Source organism: Prionailurus bengalensis, chromosome B4 (genome assembly GCF_016509475.1).
Source record: "Prionailurus bengalensis isolate Pbe53 chromosome B4, Fcat_Pben_1.1_paternal_pri, whole genome shotgun sequence".
Lineage (NCBI taxonomy): Eukaryota > Metazoa > Chordata > Mammalia > Carnivora > Felidae > Prionailurus > Prionailurus bengalensis.
The window spans coordinates 74,958,904-74,974,339 of record NC_057358.1 but is presented as its reverse complement, the minus strand read 5'-3'; the positions used below and the strand labels follow the sequence as shown (position 1 = coordinate 74,974,339).

General features: G+C 44.9%; 2 protein-coding genes across 2 annotated transcripts in view; both read left to right on the top strand.

The window, feature by feature from the left end:
- LOC122473611 (olfactory receptor 8S1-like) overlaps positions 1 to 432 on the top strand; it is a 25,125-nt gene extending 24,693 nt beyond the window's left edge. The window contains exon 4 of the mRNA XM_043564260.1: positions 42 to 432. Coding sequence (XP_043420195.1) covers positions 42 to 432 — 391 coding nt within the window. The remainder of the gene's footprint in view (positions 1 to 41) is intronic.
- Positions 1 to 15,436, top strand: part of ZNF641 (zinc finger protein 641) — a 15,733-nt gene extending 297 nt beyond the window's left edge. The window contains exons 2-6 of the mRNA XM_043561729.1: positions 2,653 to 2,861; positions 3,486 to 3,577; positions 4,716 to 4,845; positions 5,728 to 5,841; positions 6,670 to 15,436. Of these exons, the coding sequence (XP_043417664.1) occupies positions 2,678 to 2,861; positions 3,486 to 3,577; positions 4,716 to 4,845; positions 5,728 to 5,841; positions 6,670 to 7,424 (1,275 nt within the window). The 5' untranslated portion in view covers positions 2,653 to 2,677 and the 3' untranslated portion in view covers positions 7,425 to 15,436. The remainder of the gene's footprint in view (positions 1 to 2,652; positions 2,862 to 3,485; positions 3,578 to 4,715; positions 4,846 to 5,727; positions 5,842 to 6,669) is intronic.

Sequence of the window (15,436 nt, the reverse complement as noted above, 5' to 3'; positions counted from 1 at the left end):
GGGTTGGCCCCACTGACATTCTGTGTCCGGCCTTCGCCCAGGCTTCCCCGTCCCCAGCGTCGCTGTCAGGCCCCGCGGTTCCCGCCGCTGTCACTCGGGCACAGGTTACCCCGTGGCTCCTTTCTCTTGACTTGCTCTTGCCCCAGTTCACGGGAAACCTGTTTTCTGACCTCACTTCCCCTGCCCCGGCTCAGCCTCTCGGATTCTCTGAAATCTGACCCTCTCCAGGGGCACTGTGACAAGAAGAAGGGAAGAAGCAACCTTACTCCGGAGCAGGCGCCCGTCCCGCCCATGCCCCACCCGGGGCGGAGGGCAGGGTTCTCAGACCGAACGGGAGAGACACGTCCTCGTGCCCTTGGGCCACTCATTTTGATACACCGCCTTTTCCCTATTCAACAGCGCCCGCTGCAAAAACTTCTGCAGGTGGCTTGAGCCCCGGATATGTGAGGAAAAGTGAGAAATGCAAGCCCTAGAACCCAGACTCCAGTAGGCCTGGGAACATCCTGGAGCCAGGAGAAACCTGGTTAGGGCTGACACCTTAACTGCCCAGGTGCTGTCTCTGAGAGAGTGAACATGTAGGAAATGCAGTGTGAGGATAAGTAACCACCCCCTTGCTGCTGAGATTTTTGCCAGCACTTCCCCAGGTTTTCTGTGGAAAGTAGTCTCCGGTAGTCTGGAGAGGCTCACAGCTAGCCCAGTAAGCTCTGCAGAAGGAGGCTTCCCTTCAAGGGACTGTGCTGCTGGGGGGATGGAGAAATGAGTTTGAGACAGGTGTTCAGATAGTAGCTGTAGGTAAAGCCCTGAGGGAGGATGTTCAAAAGGAGCTTGAGAAACAAGGAAGACCTCCAGTGAAGGGAGGGAATTGGCACCTTATATGTTAAAAACGAGGCAAATACAGGGGCTGGAATTCAGAAGAGAAAGCTAAAATGGAAGTTTCCCTTTATTGCTTTATGGGGAATTTTCCTTTCTCATGAGAAGTCTCTGAAAAGGAAACCTCCTAAGCTGGGAATCAGTCCAGGATGCTCCCATGAGGCCCTGAGACTCCTTTGGACTTCTGAGATGAAAGGATAATTTGTTCCCTTCCTGTGCATTGGGTTTAGGGTTGTCACCTACCTCTTCCGTCAAAGACAAATAGGCAAGAAAATAAATGACTTGACATCTGTCATTACCTATCCTGGGCTTCTGGGTTCTTGCAAATGTCATTGAATGGGTATGAGTGAGCCAGGATAGTTCACCAAGGTTCTGACCTGTTTTTGGAAGCCTTTCATTGGCTCTGAGGCTTCGGTACTGAATAAAAATCACACCACACACACCCACACACACACCCACACACACACACACACACACACACACACACACACACACTGATGTTGCCAAGTAGAAGGGCTCTCTGTGCCATCTCATAGACTGTTTATCTGCGAGGAGGCAGGGAATCCCTTGTCAACAACACATGAGACCTGCCCTGACCCCTAAGATGTCCAGAGAGGAGAAAAGCCCACAGCCTGGTCCTATGCACCACAGGATTATTATTAAGAATTTTTGTTATCTAACCCAAATCTCTTCTCTTGGCAGTCAAGAGAATACACCTGTACACAGAGATAGAAACCACTTCTGTTTTCTCCTAGACTGGAGAAAACTATATCTGTTGCTTTTAAACTTTTTCCCAATGGCCATATTTCCCATCTCTTTCTCCACTTTTGTTTCTTCTGATGGAACATACTCTGGCTTCTTCACACCCTTCTTTAAAATTGAATATATTTTGCTAATGAGATCTGACTGGATCTTTCCTGTCTCAGGTTCTTTCTTATGTTTCAACTCATAGGACTTTGAATTCACCATGAGGTCATATTAGCAGCAACTATTTCCCCTTTATCCACTTTTGGTTCAAACACTTTCTCTTTTACTTTTCTCCATCAGACATCGACTCCTCGTTGACTAACAATCTCTCCTATCTGTCAGGGTTGCTTGGGAGTTTTACCCCTGCTTTCTGAGTTATTGGTCTTTGAACCACATTTATTACCAGTTCTCATTTTCTGCATCAGAGTGAGAGGTTGTGTCCCTTTGTTGAGGCTTAAGTGAGGTGTCATTTGGTTTAGTCTCATAAGGGAGGTGTGTGCTCCTGACACACACATACCTTTGGCTGGGACTGCAACCTATAGTAGTCATTTCATTCTGAACAAATTGATGAGAATGGATTTGTGGCAGAAAATCTTACATGTGATTATATCCATTTTTGTTGAGTGGAAGTTAGTGCATATTCTTTCCTGCATGTGTCCAGATTGCTTACTTTATTGTATTTTCAGTGGTTGAAATTAAATGAATAGCTTTTGAATTTCCAGGATTGTTCTTTTTTTTTTTTTTTTTCAAATGAAGTTCTTACAGCCATCAGGGATATTCTGTATCTACCATGAGGTCCCCAAAATAACTGTTAGTGACTTTGCTATTTAGCACCTGCTCATTTCTTAATTTCTCCAAGAAGCCTGGCCCAGGCTTAGTTGATTGGAACACACCAAGCTTTTAAAATTCACCTTCCATCAAGCTTCTCGTACCCAGTTTCATCTTTTATCCCTAGGGCTGTTTTCCATAACTCCCTTAGGAGTATTACCCCTTTACATTTTTAATGGGCACAGCTGATAATGAATTGTGTTTCAGGTCACAATTTGGGTTTGCAGCAAAGATGCTTTCAGAACAAACAACAGTCCTGGGGACAGGATGGGAGTCAATGAATGTCCAGCTGGATGGAACAGAGCCTCAGGTGGAAAGGGGAAGTCAAGAAGAGGGGCCATGGAGAACAGCACCAGGGCCACTGGAGCACCTTTGCTGTGACCTTGAAGAGGAGCCACAGTCCCTTCAGGAGAAGGGTAAGAGCCTGGAGGGTGTGTGTGTGTGTGGGTTTGGGTAGCGGGGAGGGGAGAGCACAGTACAAAGAGTAGTCTCTTAATCTATGTTGAAAGCAGAGTTAAAATCCCCAAATTGCCATGGACTGAACACCATAACCAGTACCAGGACTAGTCCATTCTTCCTGCGTCCTGGTCACAGAGTATAAGGAGCTCCTGGGTTCTGTAAACCATGAAACTGGGTTTCTCCCGTTTCTTGCATAATCATTCCCTCCACATGCTGCAAGTGCATGGTTAGTGGTATTGTATGTGGGAGACAAAGGAAGTGACAACAGCTCTGATTACTGTTGAGAACATACCCAGTGAGATGCACTTTACTAGGTGAAAATTACATTCAAATAATATAAATTCAAACCACAGCTAGTCCAGTAGAGATGGCTGACATATAAGTTCTACTAAAAACCACTCAATACCCTTGCAGAATATTTTGAGTAAAGGTCTCTTCCACTAGGTGTATGCATTTGAATTTTATCAGTGGGCAAAAATACAGGACAATGTGACCCTTAAGCTCCTTTAACATGGGGCCCAGTCTCTTATTGGGAAAGGGTGGATGGTCCATCTCTAGTGGTTCCTCTTTCCTCTCTTCAGCTCAGTCGGCCCCCTGGGTTCCTGCCATTCCCCAGGAGGGGAGCACCGGAGATTGGGAGATGGCAGCTGCACTTCTTGCGGCAGGATCACAGGTGGGCCGTGTGCTTCCCTTAGCCTCTCCCAGGGTCTCATCACGACTGCCTTTCTGTAGCCTCAGCATCACCCTATTGATTTGTTATTTCACATGATCACTAATAGTATCCCCATCTTATAACTGAGCAGATTCTTTCCTTTCCAAGGGGCTCATCATACCCTTGAAAAAAAATGAGTGGAGGCTTGACAAGAAGAGGGTGAATTCCTAGAGGTTAATTTGTTTTTAATGGATGGTTGTGCTATCCCTAGAGGGATTTTAAGAACAATTTATTAATGTCTTTTAAGAAAAAAAAATCTGGAAAGATTAGGAAAAGATGACCTGAAGGAAGTTTGGAAGAACATAAAATAGGCAGGACTGGGTGGACAGTGGAGCATTTATGGAAAAAAAAGAGAAAACAGAAAGGTGTAAAGAGGGGCAGAGCCAGAGAGATTTAGATTCAGAAGGCAATGGAAGAACCACAGAAGGACTACACTCCCAGAATGCTTACCATACTGTGGTTCTCTAAATGCTTTACGTATATTAACCCATTTAACCCTGAGAGAAACTCAATTATGCCCATTATACAGATGAGAAAATAGGGTAGGATAAGATTGAAGCACTTGTGTATGGCCAAACTGCTAATAAGTGGCAGAGCCAGGAGTCATTTGGCTCAAGAATCTGGGCTTCTAGCCACCATACTATGCTACCTCAAAAGATAGGGATATGGCATGATCGGTGGAAGGCGAGAAAGAATGTTTTATCTATATGATTTTGTGCTGATAGAAAAGGAATGGTCAAGTGAAGGAAGGAGATGTTAGTACCCAATTTCTGCAATGAAAAAAATAAGGCAAGTGGGAAGCACTGGCCAGACACTGTAATTAAACAGAGGGAGCAATGAGCAATGAGGGAGCGTGCCTCCAACTTGCCATGGTCCCAGTGGGAAACTCCTCAAGAGACATTATCCTTACTCACTCACTGACCATTACTTTTACACCTCTGTTCATTTACCCTTCACCAAAACTGTATGCCCTATCTCTGGGAAATTCTCTTTCTAGATGCTCCTGTGCCTCTCTCCTCTACTATCTCAGCATTTTATACTGAGATCACATTTTCCTTAACGAACAATTACTAACAGATGATGCTACATTTTGTTTCAGGGCCTGGTAACCATCAAGGATGTATCACTGTGCTTCTCTCAGGAGGAGTGGCGGAGCCTGGATCCTTCTCAGACAGACTTTTATGGAGAATATGTCATGCAGGAAAACTGTGGGATAGTGGTCTCTCTAAGTAAGCATAATCTTCCCTAGCCACTTTTATAAGATTATACTCTGGGAGGATGGAGCCATCTGCTCTAGAGCTGATGCTCTAGAGTGTCTGTCTAGGGTACTTTCCCTGGCTGGCAATATATGTAAGCTTTCACCAGAGAAAGAGCATTAAGCCTAATTCAAGGAAAATGGAAGTGAGGTGTCATTTTTTATTTTTATTTTTTAATTTTTTTAACGTTTATTTATTTTTGAGACAGAGAGAGACAGAGCATGAACAGGGGAGGGGCAGAGAGAGAGGGAGACACAGAATCCGAAACAGGCTCCAGGCTCTGAACTGTCAGCACAGAGCCCGATGCGGGCTCGAACTCACGGACCGTGAGATCATGACCTGAGCCAAAGTCGGACGCTTAACCGACCAAGCCACCCAGGCACCCCGAGGTGTCATTTTTTAAAAACAACAGCAAAATAATGCTGAATTGTGGAGAAGAGAACTTTAGGCTCACCTTGGTTGGGAACTGGGAGATTCTTAGAAAGCAGAGAGGACATTTAAGTGATAGAACTGAGTCCTTGGAAACTCAGCGGCCATCTAGGGTAAGATGGGAGTCTGGGGGTAGGACAGCTCTAGTAGGGCTAATTAAGTGAAGTTAAACACAGTTGGGCTAGTATTTGAAATTCGAGTGGAATTTGAGTAGAAGAGAACAGACACACCAGGGAAGAGAATGTGATTTTCTAAAAGAAAGAAGAGGGACTTAAGAGAAATCACATGGGGGCTTGGGTAGAGAGGCCTATATCTGGCCTTCTTTTATCTTCAGCTCCAAGGAGTAATCTAGGAAATAGCTTTTGTCAGAAATAGATAATTACAGTTGAACTCATTGACATCTCTGTTTTCCTTTCCCATGGGCAGGATTTCCAATTCCCAAACTGGACATGCTTTCTCAACTAGAAGGAGGGGAAGAACAATGGGTCCCTGACCCCCAAGACTTAGAGGAGAGGGACATCCTGAGGGTCACATATACAGGTAAGCACCTACAATAGACTTGCAGCCACTTCCTTCACCCCTCTTGGAGTGTCATCATTACATGTCCGTCTAATCCCTCCTCTGCTCAGCAAGTTACGGAGTCAAAAAGTACAGAGATATTTTTCTTCAACGGCAAGACAGTGTAGCAGAAAGGTTTAGAAGGCAGGCTCTAGAGCCAAACTTTGTGGATTGTAATCTAGGACCACACCTGGGGGACCTTGGAAAAGAAATTCACCCCTCTTTGGGTTCCTCATCCATATATTTAAATGAGATTTAAATATATTAACATAGTAGAACAGTACCAGGCACATAATAAGCACTCAATAAATGTTAGTTGTTGTTGTTGTTATTGTTGATGTTATTGTAAATGCTTTCCAAAATGTCTCTTGTATTGCTGACAGGTGGTCACTCAGCCAGTGAGGATTGCAGCACATTTCTTAACTCTCTCCACCTATGCTCATAATAATAAATAAATAGCAACAATAGCATAGACCATTTACTAAGTGCTCACTATGTGCAGGTACTCTACTATCTATCTTATAACATTTATCTCATAATTATTCCCATTTTACAGAAGAGAAAATGAAGGCTTACAGAAGTTAAGTGGGAAAGCTGAGATTCAAAATTGGGTAATCTGCTTCCTAAGTCTAGGCTTTTAACCTCTGCACCTCTTGCACTGTCTTATACAACATTAGAGCCTGTTCTCTCAGCCCTTGTGGGGTAAGGTTTAGGCCCCAACAGGAATCATACTACCTCACCTATGACTTGGGTCCTGGGGTACTCTCTTGTGACTCCCCTCTTGGGGTTGGTATTTTCCCTTCTCCACAGGAGATGGCAGTGAGCACGAGGGTGATACCCCTGAACTAGAAGCAGAACCTCCCAGAATGTTATCTAGTGTGTCTGAAGATACTGTTCTCTGGAACCCAGAGCAGGATGAGAGCTGGGATTCCATGCCCAGGAGCTCCAGAGGAATGCTCCTGGGTCCACCTTTTCTTCAGGAAGATAGCTTCTCAAACCTTCTATGTAGCACAGAGATGGATTCCCTGTTAAGACCGCACACATGCCCCCAATGTGGGAAACAGTTTGTGTGGGGCTCCCACCTTGCCAGGCACCAGCAAACACACACTGGGGAGCGGCCCTACAGCTGCCTCAAGTGTGAAAAGAGCTTCGGGCGAAGACATCACCTGATCCGGCACCAGAAAACCCACCTACATGACAAGCCCAGCAGGTGCTCTGAGTGTGGCAAGAATTTCCGATGCAACTCCCATCTAGCCAGCCACCAGAGAGTGCATGCGGAAGGCAAATCCTGCAAGGGCCAAGAGGTTGGAGAGAGCCCTGGGGCTAGGAAACGGCAGCGGGCCCCACCAGTGCCAAAGTGCCATGTGTGCACTGAGTGTGGGAAGAGCTTTGGCCGACGGCACCACCTGGTGAGACACTGGCTGACCCATACTGGGGAGAAGCCCTTCCAGTGCCCTCGCTGTGAAAAGAGCTTTGGCCGTAAACATCACCTGGACAGGCACCTGCTGACCCACCAGGGACAAAGTCCCCGGAGCAGCTGGGACAGAGGGACATCTGTCTTTTGAGATCTGTTTCTGCTGCAGCTGTGGTCACATCTATCAGCAGCTGGTGCTACCAGGAGTCTCTCCCAGAGCTGCCCCTCTCCTGCACCCCAATGGCCAGAATCATGAGCCCTGGCTCCATGCCTGGAAAGATGAGGTTCCAACATTGGCCAGACATTTCTCACCAGTTCTGTGAGATACCACACAAGATGAGTTCTTTGGGCAAAACTTTAGGAAACAGTGCTTACTACATGGGCTGATATTCAGCCTGAGCCCATTCTCAAGGGAGTTTATTACTGAGGTCCAAGCCGAGTGGTTGGAGCCTATGCTATCCCAGTTAAATATTTGAGTACCACCTTTGTATACTGTAACTATTATATCCTCTCTATATAGAGAGAGAAAGACCATATTAGCATATTAAAGGCTCTGAGAACTTTCTGGGTACAGGGAATTGTTAAGCCTCTTTTAATGCAGTGTTTCCTAAATTTATTTGACCTCAGTATCCTTTCTATCTTACATCCCACAGAACTGGTGACTCCATGAAACACACTGGTGAACACTGGGTTAGAGAGTAATGAGGAAACAGGAAAGAAATAGTGATCAGGTACCCAGAGTCCCCCCTTTTTTTTATCCAAATGAAAGCTGAGGGGCAGACCTCATTCCTGTGTGGGTCCATCACCCTTAACCAGATCATCGAAATATACATCCACACCTCTTACCCCTACCTCCTGAAAAATAGAAACAAGAACCTTTTCACCCCCTATTCCTACTCTCTTCATCCTCTTCATACATATATCCAGCTGAGAGATCACCCTACATACAATGCTAAGAGATGGACTTATACCCACAAGTAACCCAGGCCCACACGGAAGAAAAAACTTTATCCCCTTGAACAGACCCCTCTTCTCTTATCTGTGTCTTTATGTGTCTATGTGTATCTGTGTGCAGGGTCTTTGAATTCAGAGAGCATGCAAAGTGCAAACTGTACAAGCTAGATTTTCTAGGGGCTGTTTTCTGGGGATGAGGGTAGTAGGGATTGTATGGGAGTTTTTGTTTTGTTTCAAGATAGGAAGTAAGCTGAGCAATTAAGAGAGCCCTCATGGAAGGGGTTAAGTGATGGGTTAAGTTGTGGGAGTTGAGATATAATGTCTTCCCCAGTATTAGTGAGATCAAGACAAACGTGGATATATATGTCTAGGTCTGACTCTCCCGGCCACAGATTCTTTTGGCCTGGGAGGAGAAAGACCCATCCTCAGTGAGGTGAGCTGTTTCTTGTTGATTTCAAGTAAGTTGCATATAGAAGCTTCCTGCTTAGTGGGTTTCTTTGTCTTGTTTTAGTGCTGGGAAATTAGGGCAGGAATCACAGTGCTTGCAGGTTGTTGTCATCATTCTTATTTGACCTTGATTGCCTCATCAAGGAGACAGTTTTTCTTGGGGATCTCATTCTCCCAGAAACAGAACTTGAGGGAAATGGCTATGGTTTAGCTTTTCAGCTGATGCAGGGTAATGCATTGGGTTCTCTTCCCAATTCTGGACAGGTATCCACACTAAGACTCTTAACTCCAGGACTTACATAAGTATTCTAGCATCTGTTGGTTGATAAGTTGGTCATTGTTTTGCTTTATTGATAATGTGTTAATACCAAGCTTATAATTTAAAAATGATCTTGTATGTAAGAGCAGTTTGGGGTTAGGGAGAGAAAGGAGCAAAGTGGATGAAAGTGGGGTAGTTTCTCTTTAATGCTTAGACTCTGGTTTGTCCTTAACTTATTTCTCAACCACAATTGGTGGAATTAACTAGAGAGGCAAGAGGAAGTAAGCTGCAACGATCTAGTTTAATGACTGTCCCATTTGCTTAGGAAAAACTGGGTGAATCACAGCTCTTCAGAGTTCTGGACCCAAATGGAGCTGAAAATAGGGCCATTTTGTTGACTTGGCTTCTTAGAGTGTATATGAGTTGAGCAGCCGAGCCCCTGCCTCCCTTCTGCTGCTCAGAGCAGCCTTCCTTCTTTGCTTGGAATGTACTGTTCTTGCTTACGTTCCTAGTATTAGAGCAAAATGGCCAGCCCTTTATAAGGTCCTCAGAGAAAGGAACATTTTAGGAGTAGTATTAGGAGATACCCCAGGGACTAGGAGAGTATTGGATTCCAGTGGTAAAACTGGGCTATACCATTTCTTTTACCCTCCCACTACACCTCATTCATTAATGCAGATCAGCTCTATGTAAGCAATGGTTCAGAACCTGTTTTAGATCATAGACCCTTTTGAGAATCTGGTAAAAACCAGAAACTCACTTTTTGAGAATAACAGACTTTAGCAATTCACTCTGCTTTATATATACATTTAGCAGGTTCAGAGCCTATCCATGGAATCACTAATCTGGGATCATAGGGAGTTACCCTGACCCAGTATGGTCGTTATATATTTGTGTCAAGAATTACAGGGCAAGGATCGCTAAGTATTTTAAGGACTAAGATATCAGAGGCAATAGGGGATAAAGACAGAGTCTAGTCTTTAATGACTACAAGAGTATTGCTTACATTCTACTTATATTTTTTAAAACGATGACATGCTAACAAATCCAGCTCCTCACAAACTTTGTTTTAAAGACCTGTGGGAGGTGACTCCCTGTGCTATCAGATTACACCTCTTAATAACCAAATGTTAACCTCCAGCCTTTGATCTGTTTTAGTAAATGTAAGGAGAGTAAGCGAAGCCCCCAAAGTGTGGGGGCAGTCGTAATACCCAAATGAAAGGCATCATGGAGTCTAAGGGCCTTCTGCAGAAAGGACATCTTAGGGCATTTCTGGTATACCACTGTCTTCTCTACCTCGGTCCAACACCACTTTCCTTGGATGAAAAATAAAATAAGCAACAGCCATCAGATGGGTGAATAGATTTGAATGATTTGTCCCATAGGGAATCAGTCTCAAACTCCCATCTTTCTCCCAACTTGCTTTGCCACGTGTCCACCCATCCCCTTTAAATAAAAAAAAACTGTCTCTGTGTTCTCTCTGGGCAAATGTAAAATGGGGAAGTCCATCTTCAGAAACCTGTCACCTTTTCTTTCTGTGGTGCCTCTACCCTGTTCAGGGCCCAAGTGTCCTCCCCTTTCTATTCCATCAAAGTATGTCTTCAAAGAATCCCTTACACTGGAGGAGATAACTCAAAGTATTAGCTTTTCCCAGAGTCATTTACATTTTAAGCCTTAGCTCTGAGAGTAGAGGTAGAAAGAAAAAGTTTTCCCTTGTTTAGCTCCTTCCGGGAGCTAAAGGGGTGATAATTTGTGACAAAGTCCTTTTCTTTCCAGCACTTCTGCACTCAAACCACTGTTTCCTTATTTCCATCAAGGGCAAGGTGAGCCCTGACTCAGAACCAGAGATGCCAGAAGATATGTTCTTTCCATTCCTATTCAGATGAATGCACTGGATGGGGGTGAGTGAGGCTGGGCAGTAACCGAAAAGTGAAATCTATTCCCATATACCCCTTAGAGATCCTGAGCTGGCAAAATTTCCTTCTATTCCTGGAATGCTATATTAGGCCTTGGGTCTCAAAAGGTGGTCTCTGAACCAGCAACATGGACATCACCTGGGAACTTGTTTTAGAAATGCAAATTCTCAGGCTCCATCCCAAACAAACTGAATCAGACACTCTGGGAGTGGAGCCCAGCAGTCAGTCTTCACTTGCCTTCGAGAATATCTGATGTATACTAAAGTTTGAGAGTCACTGGCTAGGAGATTCAAGTTCCACTTCAATCAGTGGTACCTCACCCTCTTCAAATGGGGAGAGAGGGAGGGAAATCTTTAAACCCCTGCTGCCAGATTTATTTTCTGCAACCTCTCCAGGCTAGTTTCTCTTCATTTCTGGTTCCCTTGAGTCCCAAGGTCTTCCTGCACCCTTAAATCGGTGAAAGGACTGGGTTAGGCAACAATTTTAGAAATTGTGTGTTTGGGGGCGGGGGGGCAACTACCAATGTGCCGTGACTTACTGGGGCTAGAGCTTCTAAAATGGGCCCTGAGGATTCACGGGTCCAGAAATCTGAAAGGATAAAAAGGAGAAGATACCTCAAAGAAAGGAAATCCAATGTAAAACTGAAAAACCAACCTCCAAGGAAATGGTCCTCCTTTGCTAGTTAGTGGTCCTTCTCCAGGCCTAATAAGTTGCCCTGGAGGCTTGCAAGGTGGATATTTAGCACAGGATAGAGGGTAAGGCCAGCTCTCCCAAGCCCTTAAGGAACCAAGTTTTCCAACCTCACAATTGCATTGGAGACCAATGAGGTACCATGCAAGGGATTTCTAACCATGAATTGGCATACCCTATGGACAAGGGCAACAGAAGTACTGGAGAGTCCCCAGGACACAAGAAAGAACCAGGCTCATTTAGTAATATGTGACAGAAGTGAGATTTGAATCCAGACTCCGTTTACCAGGTAGAGTTGTAATCAATTAAGCCATGGCACCTGTGTCAAAAATGCATTTCCTGCTTGAAGATTCTGTCCAATTCAGGCTGCAAGAAGGGGCCTGTCTTGCAGGCCCTGGTCCTGTTACCTCTAGCTCCTCTCCTAACCAAACTCACGAGGACAGACTGAACTAAAATGACCACTCCTGTGGGGCTCTCCAAGGTCAAAAGGTTGGAGTGAACCTAAGTCTCTTTGGAGGTGATAAGCTCCTCTCTCCAAGGTGGAGAAGCTTAGCTACAGTTTTTTTCAACTCCAGTCTTCAGGGTCTCTCTCTCTTGCTTTTCCAGTTACTGCCTTCATTTTCCCAATAAATGGAGCTCCTCCTCCATTCTTCACTCCCATTTCTCTTTTTCAGTTGGTTTGGTTTAGTAGCTTTTCGTTTTGTTTTGCCTGGGGAATGCTTCACCTTCCTAAGGATATATGTTCTTCCTAATCCCTATCCTTCTCTTTCCATCATAGTTATTGTCTTTAGGCTTCTAGCTAGTTCCGTTCCACCATGAGCCCCTCCATCCCTCTGCCTGCTGTCCAGTTTGTCAGCTGTAAGCCTACAAAGCAGGGTCAAGTACTCATACTTCCCACTTTCTTCCCTCCAGTCCTTGGCTTGGCTCTAGCAGCTCAGCTGCCATCTTACCACCCTGCATCTCTTTCTCTCTCTCACCCTTCCCCACATCCTAGCCTGGCTAAGAGGTTGTCCATACTGCCAAGTCCAGGCCCTACACCATTCCCTACAGGCTCTTCTTCCCTAGATTTAGCTTCCAAAGTGGGTTTCTACTTTTTGCTACTTTAATTTACTCAATCTCTTCCTGTCTTTTGTGGCTCCTGAGAATCCCTCTCAATTTTATAAGCCATTTTTGGCAATCTCACTATGTGCCAGGCACTGGCTCTTCCAGGCCTGGGAAATAAAGTGTGACCATGGTCCCTGTACTCAGCATGTTCCTCAACTGAGCCCTCCCCTGGCACCACTTTCCTGCCATGTCTCATGATACTGCACACCAAGGCACACTCTTCCAGGAACTTTTGGGAGTGTATGCCCACTTGCCATCCAACCCAACTGCTCAGTGCCTGCTGGATTTCTAGCTCTTGTCTAACTTGATTCCCTCTGATGGACTGTGAATTTCCCATGGGTTACCCACTGGGGACCTTTGTATCCTTAGGGGTCTCTAATATGCTCGCCATGGTCCCTGTCAGTTGAATAAAGGTCTTATTGGCTGTGTCACTGATTTCCTCTCTCAGTCCTCTCCTCTCCTCTTCCCTCCATTCTCAGCTCTTCTCTCATGATCAAAAGACTGCAACAGAGTGGGAGATACCAGACAGCTCTGGGAGGAGTCACACAGTCATACGTGAGCCCCTTCACTGCTTCTCCCAAAAACATAAACCTTGAGATGCCACAAATTAGGCCTCCCCATCTCTCTTGGTGTCCTGGCTTCCAGATGTCCCTCCCCTGGTCTTCACCCAACCTGGAGCTGGGAAAAGGAGATTGCTGAGCAGGACTGGGCCTAGGGTAAGGCAGGTAAGGGTCTAGGGAGCAAATATAAGAAGGTCCTCCATCTCGGGGTCATTCAAGTGCTGACCCTGCTCTTGGGAGACCCTTAAAGTGCTGAACCCAAGTCTGGAAACTGAGGTGATGATGGTGACTATGAATTGACCCCCTAGGCAAATTTACAGTAATTGGAGATTTGGTGGGGGGAGCCAGAGGAGGCATGCACAGATGGGGTTAGGCAGGAACTGGGTCCACCAGACATACTCACCCTTGTGGATAAAGAGGATGAGCATATGGCAAAGGAGATCAAGAGAATAAGGTAAAATAATAAAATTCGTGTGGGAGTAAACATGGGAAGCTGGCATGGACACCACTAGCCTCTGATCCACTGACACAACCTCCCACCTATGGAGCTTCATGGGACATGGGGAAGAGGGGAAGGAGCCATTCCCCAGGCCTTGAGTGCATCCCAAAGGCTTTGCTCTTCCTCCGTGGGAGTTGCCTTAATGGAGCTTCAAGCCTACTGTTTAGGGGACAATCTGCCTCTGCAGCTTTCTGAACACCAGCCAGACTGTTTTGGCACCTACCTCAGTGCTTCAGGTTTCCCTATTTTCTTATGTTCACTCTTAACTTCCCACTGTCACTTGGAGTAATACTCTTGACAAGTCTGGTCTTTCTCCTAACCAGAAAAGGAGGAAGGAAGGAATTGACAACAGGGGGAGGAGAAACCCAGCCATGATTGTTCACTGAGGGCCCTGTTCTTTCTGCCGGCTCCAGTGGTCTATTGGAATCCTGACTTCCTCTCCTTACTCCCCTCTATCAGTGCCTTTCCCAGCCCCATCCACGGGCCTCATGCTGAACCCCCCACCCCAGTCTTCAGTTCCTCTCTTCCAAATCCTTTGGCTTTTCTCTTTTTCAAACTCCCTTTCTGACATGGTGCCCCTACATTAATTTCCCAGAATGTCTTCTTGTCCTTGCTAGGCATTTCTAGCTCAACCACACTGCCTTGCCATTTCAGAGCTCCCCAGAGGAGCAGGGACAGGAGAGAGCTACTGCTTTGAGACCACTGACAAATGGAGATGCTTGCATGTTCTGAAAACCCCACAATGTGTTTAAGAACACCCTCCCCCACAAAAAGCCTCTAAGTTACCAAAACACTCAATGTAGAAGTGAATCCTAACTTCTGATCTTTACCTACATTGAAAAGATATCTTGGAGAGTTACTGAGTAGATGATGAGGCCCCATCTGACATCAATAATCGTAGACAAGAGAGCACTGGATTCACAGTTAAAAGTCAATTTCTAAAGTGCACATTTTCTAAACATTAGCTTTTTCACTTAAGATCTAAGAGACTGAGGTGAAAATGAAATGAAATAATGCATGCAAAAGTACAAACCATCTTATAAATGAAAAAGCTGTAACAACTACATGGAATTTTCTACTTTATTTTTGAACAAGTTACAATTCACTTGATTCTGAAAACAAATACAAAAAAAAAAAAAAAGATATAGTAAAGAGTCTCACTTCTACGTATCCTCTACCATTCCCATCATGTTCCCCTCACAGTAGAGAAGCAGTTTTTTTGTGTGTATCTTGCCAGAATTTTATACAATTACAAAGAGGTATATTTTCCTCCATTTTACACAAAAGGTAGTACGGTATACTCAATGTCCCAAATTGTTTTTTCACTTAACATATCTTTGGGAGCTTGTCATAATACATAGAGAATCCCCCCTTTTTACAGCTGCATGCGATTTCACTTTATGGAAGCTTCAGTTTAACCAGGCCCCTGGTAAAATTTAGATTATTTCCTTTTCTGTTACTGCAGTGCTGTACTGAATACGTTGGACATAAGTCTTTTCACAAATGCATTTACATCTAAAAGATAAAGTGGTTCTGCTGGGTCAAAGGATATTTGCATTTGTAATTGTAAAAGGGAAATTCCCTCCATTTACACTCTCACTAGTGTTGTGAGTGCCTGTTCCCCCCCAGCCTTACCAATGGAGTAGGTTCTCAAAACCTTTGAATTGATTAAAAATGTTATCTTACTGTTTTAATGTGCATCTCTCTTATGAGTAAAATTGTATCTTTTTCATA